General features: G+C 42.3%; 1 protein-coding gene across 1 annotated transcript; it reads right to left on the bottom strand.

The window, feature by feature from the left end:
* Positions 1 to 6,308: 6,308 nt before the first annotated feature.
* Positions 6,309 to 8,818, bottom strand: LOC100814067 (peroxidase P7). Its single transcript, XM_003516955.2, has 3 exons — positions 8,488 to 8,818; positions 7,724 to 7,918; positions 6,309 to 6,992 (listed from the first exon to the last, which is right to left on the bottom strand). Exons 1-3 carry the CDS (start codon positions 8,701 to 8,703, stop codon positions 6,444 to 6,446), a joined length of 960 nt encoding a protein of 319 aa, XP_003517003.1. The 5' UTR covers positions 8,704 to 8,818; the 3' UTR covers positions 6,309 to 6,443.
* Positions 8,819 to 9,504: the final 686 nt, after the last annotated feature.

The following is a 9,504-nucleotide window of genomic DNA, read 5'->3' as shown; positions in this document are numbered from 1 at the left end:
TCCTCCTCAAAGAAGAAAGTAAGAAGGTAAGGGAAAACTTGAATATTCTCATTGCCTCCTAATCATTATTACATGGTATTATATAAGTGGTTCATAACAGAATTGTGCTGAGCTGGATAAGTAGGAATCATTCTAGAATATGGAAGTAACAGAATTGGTTATATATATCTTTTAACAATTTTCCTATTAAGCATGAGGCTGAGTGTATGAGGTTGCTATGTAGATGTATTCTTTAAACGTAGTCCTTTAAGTAGCTGGGCTTAACAATTCTTCTTTTGGGCTTTTCTTCTCCTTGCACCCCCATTTTCTTCTCTTGAGCTGAGCTTTGATCTTCTTCTTCCTCAGCATCTTCTTCTTCATACCCTGTACCCGTATCATCCCTGGGTCCTTGCAGGATCACCTTGTCCTCAAGGTGATAGTCCTGACGGAGCTGGTCCCAGTCCTCCCACGAGGTCTCCTCCGGTGAGAGCCCCTGCCATTGGACCAAAACCTGCCAAGGGCTGTGAGGCTCGGCTGTTGCGCGACGAGATCCCAGAATGGCAAGGGGAAAAATAAGAGGCTGATTCTCATGGAAATTGGGTGGTAAAGGAATTGCAGGAGTGGAAGCGGGCTCGCCCTAAAAAGGTTTGAGGTTCGAGCAGTGGAACACCGGGTGAATGCGTACACCTGCCGGAAAGTTCACACGATATGCTACGGGTCCTATTTTAGCCGTGACCTGAAATGGGCCGTAATAGCGACGAGCCAATTTTACATTGGTCGAGGAATCCCCTTTGGCGGAGGACTGGCGGTAAGGACGAAGACGAACCAGAACCCAGTCCCCAGGAACAAATTGAACATCCCTCCGATGCTTGTCCGTGTAAAGCTTCATCTTGCTCTGGGCCTTCAACAACTTCTTATGAATTAATTGGAATGTCTGATCCCTTTCAATCAAGAGGTCATCTACAGCATCGACCTTCGAGGAACCTGCAAGATAGTCCGGAAAGTTGAATGGCCGGCGACCAAAAGTGATTTCATATGGGGTGGTGCCAGTATTTGCCATCCAGGAGGTGTTATGGGACCACTCCACCCATGGAAGTAACCGGCCCCAATTCTTGGGTCATCGGTGGACGAACGCGTGCAAATATTGCTCTACGACCCTGTTCATGACCTCGGTTTGCCCATCACTTTGTGGGTGGTAGGCCGAACTCATCCGGAGCTGAGTTCCACTGGCCTTGAATAGCTCCTGCCAAAGTTGACTGACGAAGAGGGGATCACGATCCGAAACCAGGCTTCTGGGCATGCCGTGGATTTTCACCACTATGTCCAAGAATAGTTTGGCCACCGTGAGGGCGGAGTGGCTCGGCGGCAGCATGCCTAGATGAATTCCCTTAGAAAAGCGGTCCACTACAACAAGGATCACGGTGTTGCCACGATACGCCGGTAAGCTGGTAATGAAGTCTAAGGATAAGTCATACCAGGGTTGACTGGGAACAGGAAGAGGACAGAGAAGCCCTGCAAGCTTCTTAGTTTCGTACTTGGTGACTTGGCAGTCAACACACTGAGCAACAAAACGAGAGACGTCATCTCGAAGGCCGGGCCAATAAAAATTGGTCATGAGGCGAGCCACGGTTTTGGCGACGCCGGCGTGGCCACCGGTAGGGGTGGCATGATACTCTGTCAGAAGGGTGGTGATGATGGGTATATCGGAAGGCAACCAGATACGACCTTTATACAACAGCAGTTTGTCAGCAATGGAGAACTCAGGATGGTGATCGAGATGATTCTGAACATCAAGCAGCTTTTGCTGAAAGGTCGAATTGGTGCGTAGCTGGTCATGAAGCTCATCTAGAAAAGTGAGGCAAGGGACGGAGAGAATGAGAAAGGCTTGAGAAGCTCCTTCCGGTAACCTGGATAAGGCATCTGCTGCCTGATTATGGCTCCCTAAGCGATACTGGATATGATAATCGTAGCCCATTAGACGCGCGAGATAGGTATGCTGTTCTAGAGTTTGCACGACCTGGGTCATGAGTTCTTTCAGGCTTTGGTGATCAGTTAGGATAGTGAAGCTGTGTCCGAGGAGGTACTGCCGCCACTTCCTGACGGCGATGGTAATGGCACACAATTCCCTGACATAGGTGGAAGCTCGGAGCATTTTCTGACTGAAGGGTTTACTAAAAAATGCAATGGGGTGGCCCTGTTGTGATAAGACGGCGCCCATTCCAATTGCCGATGCGTCAGTCTCAACTGTGAAGGGTAGTTTGAAGTCGGGGAGGGCGAGGACCGGTGCAGATGTCAGAGCTGCCTTCAAGGTGTCAAAGGCGGTTTGTGTGGCCGGAGTCCAGTGGAGGGGCTCAACGGTGGTGGCTTTGACCAAGGGGGCCGCGATAGTGGCGTATCCACGGATGAACCGGCGATAAAACCCGGCAAGTCCCAAGAAACTTCGTAGAGCACGAACGGAGCGTGGATTGGGCCACTGTGCAATGGCGGCTATCTTTGAAGCCACCGGTTGGACGCCGCGGTGCGAGACGAGGTGACCCAAATACTCCACCTGAGGTTGAGCGAAAAGGCACTTGGAGAGCTTCAGAACGAAGTGATTGTCATATAGCACCTGAAAGGTAGTTTGGAGGTGACGCAAGTGGTCGCTGAGGGAGACGCTGTAGATGAGAATATCGTCAAAGAAGACGATGATAAAGCAGCGAAGGTACGGCCGGAAGAGAGTGTTCATTGTCGCCTGAAACGAAGAGGGCGCGTTGCAAAGGCCAAAGGGCATAACCTTAAATTCAAAATGCCCGTGGTGTGTCCGGAAAGCAGTTTTGGGAATGTCCTCCGATTGCATGCGTATCTGGTGATACCCTTGCACCAAATCCAGTTTGGAGAAGCAACTCGCGCCGCCGAGCTCATCCAAGAGCTCGTCAATGGTGGGAATTGGGAAACGATCCTTGATCGTTAAGGCGTTCAATGCTCGGTAGTCCACGCAGAATCTCCAGGTATTGTCGGATTTCTTCACCAACAGCACCGGCGAAGAGAAAGGACTCTTGCTGGGCTGAATGATGCCGCGTTGGAGCATTGTCTCAACCTGGGTCTCGATCTCGCGCTTTTGATAATAAGGATATTTGTATGGTCGAACATTGATAGGGGTGGCATCGGGACGCAAGTGAATTTGGTGATCAGTATCGCGTGCCGGAGGGAGCTGTGTCGGGTCCTGAAAGAGAACGGAAAACTGTTGGAGGAGATGTTGGACTTGCGGTTCAATTGGGCTGGGCATCACTGGTTCGGAATCTTCAGGGAGCACCGTGATGTGGAAGCAAATGTTGTTGGGCTGATTGCGGCAGACACGTCGGAATTGAGGGGAGGAAAGCAAGTCCCGTTGAGCCACCGGATCACCTTGGAGCTGGACTATCCTGCCATCATGGAAAAACTGCATACTAAGCTTAGTATAATCAGTTAAAACAGGGTCTAGAGATTGTAACCATTGCACGCCAAGGATGACGTTGGCGCCGGCAATCGAAAGGACATAGAGGTCGACGACGAAGGAATGTTGCTGCAGGTCGATGGTGATGGAATCATAAGTCGTGTGGCACTGCAAGTGCTGGCCATTGCCAACGAGGACCTTCAATGGAGTGGTGGGCCGACAGGGTAGCCCCAATTGGGCCACGAGCTGGTCCTGAATGAAATTGTGGGTACTCCCACTGTCAATCAGAACCAGAACGGAGTGGCCAGAGATGTGACCGACGAGTCGCAGAGTCTTCGGGGCAAGGTGGCCCGCGAGGGAGTTGAGGCTGATGTGGGCTGGGGTTTCGGGTAAGTCAATTGGGCCTGGAGTCGGGTCGCCTGGGTCAACTGGGTCTATATTAGAACCCACGTGTTCGAGAGGGTCGTCCGCATCTGCTATCAGTAGGTGAACCCTAGGGGCGCACCTATGCCCCTTATGGAACTTCTCGTCGCAGGAGAAGCAGAGGCCGCGCTCACGCCGGGATGCGAGCTCCTCTGGGGTCAGTCGGCGGACCATGGGTGGCGGAGACGGACGCGGCGGCGAGGGCAAGAGAGGAGGAAGGGGTGAGAGGCGGGGAGAGGCAAAGGGTGTGAGTGACGGAGGCTGTGGTGAAGCTAATGGTGGCGGCGGCGGCGCACGCTGGCGTGGGAGTTGTCGGAAGTCAAAACGAAGGTCGCGGAGCTTCTCCTCGTGGAGACGGGTCAGCCCTGCCGCCTGGGCCACGGTGAGGGGTTGGTTCACCATCACTTCGAGGCGAATCTCCGGCGCGAGTCCAGATACGAAGCAGCTGAGCAGGAATGGAGCCGGAAGGCCAACCACCCTATTGGCCAATTCCTCAAATTCAGATAAGTATTCCGTCACCGTTGTCCGCTGTGTGAGTTTGAACAAAGACCCGGAGGGGTCCTCATACTGACTTGGGGCAAAACGAGTTTGCAGTGCCTGTAGAAATACGGGCCATGAAGTGAATTGTCCGTTGCTTGACATCCACTGGAACCAAGCAAGGGCTCTTCCCTCCATGTAAAATGCTGCAATGGTGATGCGGTCATGCTCCGGGGTACCGTGGTACTCAAAGAACTGGGTGATTTTAAAAATCCACCCAAGAGGATCCGTACCATCAAAACGCGGTACATCTAACTTGATTCTATGTGAAAGTGCAGGTATCGGGCTACGAGGTGGAAAGGGAGGGGAAGTAGAGGGGGTAACGTGTTGCAGAAGGTCCTCGATGCGTGAAGTGAGTCGGGCTAAGGCAGCCTCAACACGATCGTTGCTGGATTCGGCCATGGATGCGGAAGGAACAATGAAAGCACCAGTGTTAGCTCTGGAATTCGAGGTCTAGAATCCTCCTCAAAGAAGAAAGTAAGAAGGTAAGGGAAAACTTGAATATTCTCATTGCCTCCTAATCATTATTACATGGTATTATATAAGTGGTTCATAACAGAATTGTGCTGAGCTGGATAAGTAGGAATCATTCTAGAATATGGAAGTAACAGAATTGGTTATATATATCTTTTAACAATTTTCCTATTAAGCATGAGGCTGAGTGTATGAGGTTGCTATGTAGATGTATTTTTTAAACGTAGTCCTTTAAGTAGCTGGGCTTAACAATTCTTCTTTTGGGCTTTTCTTCTCCTTGCACCCCCCTTTTCTTCTCTTGAGCTGAGCTCTGATCTTCTTCTTCATACCCTGTACCCGTATCAGAAGGGTATCCGTCAAGGAGACCCTTAACTCCTTTCTTGTTAATTTGTTATAAACATTGAAAGTTTGGCTCCACTAAATGAAGAGAAGGTGGTTAACAGGCACAAGAAATCCGGACATAGCCTCCCATATCTCACTTATTTGTTGTTGTCAATTTGCTTTTATTTATATAAACATTTGCTACTCAAATGGAAGTGCTAAAAAAAGCGTTTGGAAGTGTTCTATCGATCAGAACTTCGGGTAAAAAAGTTAACATATAGATAAAACTAGACTTTTTTGTACCTTGAAATTCTCATTCGTCTACAGCTAGTGAGTTGAGTGGCAATTGGGACTAAACATGGATGCAAAAAATGGCCAAATTTGCATTAAAAGGTAAGTCCGTTGAACAACTAAAAAATTGAAAAATTTATTAGCATATTCTTTTTAATCACCCCATGAGGTTTACTTTTTATGATATTTTCTTCATGTTTATGGTTATTTTTTTCAAACATTAATTAATTCTCATACTTTTTATATAAGTCAATCTAATAAAAAATGTTTTACGTCTTGAATAAATAAATAAAATTAAAAAATATGTCTGAAAATTGAAAATAATAATTGTTTTGAATGAACAACCGGTCCTTAATTAGTTAAATAATTAACATGACAATTTTAGAAGTTTTAAAGATTAGGTAGCAATTCAGATCCAAAAGCTAAGTTAAGCGACCATTCTTTTATTTTAGCCTTCTATTAATTAAGATTGAATTTTATAGTAATTTATACTAATATTTAACACTTTTTTTTTTTACATAAATCACCAATGTAAAACTAATTTTGATTAGAGAATAACTCTAAAAACATAACGAACTACACTTATGTTATTTATTAATTTTTATTGTTTTACATTGGAATTAGATTATTATTTTTCACATGTACAGTTCACGCTCTAGATTTCTGAGTTAAATAAATAATAAAAATTTGAGTTTAAGATTAACGTAACTTTACAAAATCATCTTCTAAAATAAAGATTGTTCCTCTTCTAATAAACTTTCATTTGGATATATCATTAGTTGATATAATATCTCTAACGCAGAGGAGTGTTTTTTTTCTTCAAAAAAAGATCATAAAAAAAAAACTCACGTAAAAATCAACACAAAAGGAATTTGAAAACACACAATTTATAGTAAAGAATACATACCATTACATATATAAATAATAAATTCTAAATCGTGCACCACTCAAGAATTATTCTGTATGTATATATAATACATACTTATTGCATAATTTTTGCAATGAATTAGTTCACATTCCTGCAGTTAACCCGAATTTCACCTTGATTCCCAGTGAGGGGCTGAATATTTCCCATCTTAATCATCGAGTTTGCGAAGTCCTCGTAGAAATCTTCGGTATCGTCGCTGTACTCTTTGACCAGTTCATCAGTAGAACCACCATTGAAGAGTTCTTGATCAGAGTGAAGAAGCCCTTTCTTTTGAACCAAATTAGAGTAATAGGTTACGTCAAAGTTCGCGGCTGTTGAGTCCAAAGGAGAAAGATTGGAGTCACCACCATTTGTTGGGCAAATGTATTTAAGTTGTTTTGCAAAGTTGGCATCGATGTTGGAGTCATTGTAGATATGGTCTCTAAATGTAACACACCGTGCATATCCAATGCTGTGGCCTCCAGAAAGAACAACAAGGTCCTTCTCATCAAGACCATGGTTCTTGAAGTTGGTGATGAGATCTGAAAGGCTGAAAAATGGTGCTGGAATGCTTGCATCTGCTGCTTCACGGCTTGCTGTGGTGGAGTCTCTTCTACCAAGACTCACCTTCCATGATGGCCCACCTAACTGCATGGAGCATGCACATAATTTAATTATTGTTCACAACTAATTTCATTCATGTTATAGAAAAATAGTTGTGTTTTTCAGTAAGAATATTTAGTTCACGGTCACAATTAATTACATATAAACAATTGTGCTGTTCGGCATGGATTCTTAGGTCGAATTTATATCAATTTGAGAAAGAGAATATAAACGTTTGCATTAATAAAGAAAAAGATACTTATTTATTTTGCATTACTTTTTTTTTCTTTCGCTTTTCTATCATTTTTACCATTAATACTTATTTATTTTGGTTCTTTAACCAATGTTTAACGAGACCCTTCAACGATTTATTGTATTGATAATAAATCTCTTTGTAAACTAACCAATCAACATCATTTGTATGTTCTCAAATAATAACGTGGCCGTCACAATCACCCCGGTCACTTGCTCTGGGCGCTATACATACTATTAAATATTAATACAATAAACTTTTGTTACCATAATATTTATTGGCGGGTTGAGACTTGAGAACCCTCCGGTTTCTTTATACTATTCGAACTGAGTCAGCGAGTCCTTAGATAATTAATAAATTTATATTACTTTTTAGTAATATACATTTATTTCATGTCGTCAAAGTTCTGATAAAAAATGCATTTCATCATCTTTAAGCATAATTTCTTATATATACGATAAACATTTAACGGATAGGTTTTAGGGTCATAATCAAGTAGCTATATTATAGTATTATTACTCACCGCAACAACTGAATCACGAGCTGCAACAGCCAATATGTCTGCGCAAGAAACAACTGGTTTTCCACAAGCTTGGTCTACTGCCTTCTTTATGTCATCCACCACTTCAAATCCTCTAGCAGATTGGAAATTAGCCGCTGCATTCTTTTCGCTGTCAATGGAGGATGTGGAGTCTAGAAGAACTGAACCATCACAACCCTGAATCACCATCATAATCCAAATAATAACCATTAGACTTACGTATTCACATTATCTATAAATTAATCACTGCATTCAGAATTATATTGTGTTTAAGGGAACTTGTGTAAAATTTTAAGTGTAACTAAATTTCAGATTAATGATTAATCTCTTAATCTACTCAAATAATCGAAATTAGTGGTCATACTTCAAGGTCTCATTAGGAAGTCAAAAGGCATTATGATAATTATAAAACATCGATGATTAAGGTAATATATACATGCATTGTGTGTAATTTCTTTTCGCATATCATTCTAAAGAGTATTTTAGGTGCATGGTTCGCTGACACTAATTTTCTTCAGAAAAATATAAAGGCACGGGAAGAAATGTTGCCTCTTCCCAACTAGATTTTTTTGGTACAAAATAGTTAAGATTCAAATCTTTGATCACTTTGTTAAGGAATCAGACTTATCACTACTCAAATCAACTACTCATTGGTATTAATATATGTGTATATGTGTGTTATGTGCATGTGTATGCAGATATATATGGGTATGCATGCATGTGGACACTAACATAGAATGCCTTACGTTGACAAAGCAATCATGGAAGTGCAAGCGTAGCAAGGATGCACCCATACGGTGCTCTTTCTGCACCGCAGCCTCCACAACACTTTTGATGGTGCTCAAAGCATTGGGGCAGGAGTAGTCATAGTAGTTAGGTGACAATTGTGAGAAAGCTGAGGTTGCAAGGGCTGCAAACACTAAGCCTTGGAGAAGAAAAAACAAATACCCACGTGATTCCATTCTATTAATATGCAATAATGACTGATCAATATGCAATATAGTGTATAAAGTATAGTAGATAACAAGATCAGCTAGTGAGAAATGATAAAGTTATATTATGTATTTGAATTTATTTGGATCGCTATTGCCACATTGCTGTATTTATAGAGTTGCTGAGACGTGTGCTGGAAAAAATGTCTATTTTTTTATTGTTGGTCCATAGGAAAATATATCAGTTAACTGCACCGTATCATACCTAGTGATTTGTGGACTGGGCCAATGAAAAAGACCATTTCACCTCAAAGAAATTTTCATGGTAGGTCTCAATTAGGTATCGAGAAATCTTAAAAAAAGAAGACTTCATTGATTGATTTAATCCGCTGTGAATTGTTAATTGATATATGTAGCAGCACGCCACCTACAGCGAGTAATGACAAATGATGTAAAGGGGCAATATTCATGGGATACATTCTTTTTGACCAAATCAATTCCGAGTACGTATGATATGCTATTCACATAGAAAATTCAGCATAAGCAACTACGCATGCTAGTAAATCAAGTTAATTAGCTGTACTAAACTACTCATTGTAAGCATGTAAAAGTTTCAAAATGATACACATATAGACGATCAAGGTAAATTAAATTAAATATATCAACATAATACTTGTTAAATGTGGTGTAACTTTGGGGGGACCAACATGTGTTCATGTTTTCCTGAAATTATTTTTTGAAATTAAATATATAATTCTTCTCTAAAAATAATAATTTGTGTTTATTTAATATATATCTACAAGTATATCTTTCTATAATTTAATGTTCAAA

Source organism: Glycine max, chromosome 1 (genome assembly GCF_000004515.6).
Source record: "Glycine max cultivar Williams 82 chromosome 1, Glycine_max_v4.0, whole genome shotgun sequence".
In the NCBI taxonomy this organism is placed as follows: domain Eukaryota; kingdom Viridiplantae; phylum Streptophyta; class Magnoliopsida; order Fabales; family Fabaceae; genus Glycine; species Glycine max.
The sequence above is the reverse complement of the archived record's forward strand: the minus strand, read 5'-3'. Positions and strand labels throughout refer to the sequence as shown.

Excerpts from the sequence above, each read along its gene's own strand:
- LOC100814067 (XM_003516955.2), bottom strand. The coding sequence starts at position 8,703 with ATGGAATCACGTGGGTATTTGTTTTTTCTTCTCCAAGGCTTAGTGTTT. Across the intron at positions 7,919-8,487 it reads TCCATGATTGCTTTGTCAAC|GGTTGTGATGGTTCAGTTCT; the intron begins GTAAGGCATTCT and ends ATGGTGATTCAG. Across the intron at positions 6,993-7,723 it reads CTCGTGATTCAGTTGTTGCG|TTAGGTGGGCCATCATGGAA; the intron begins GTGAGTAATAAT and ends TGCTCCATGCAG.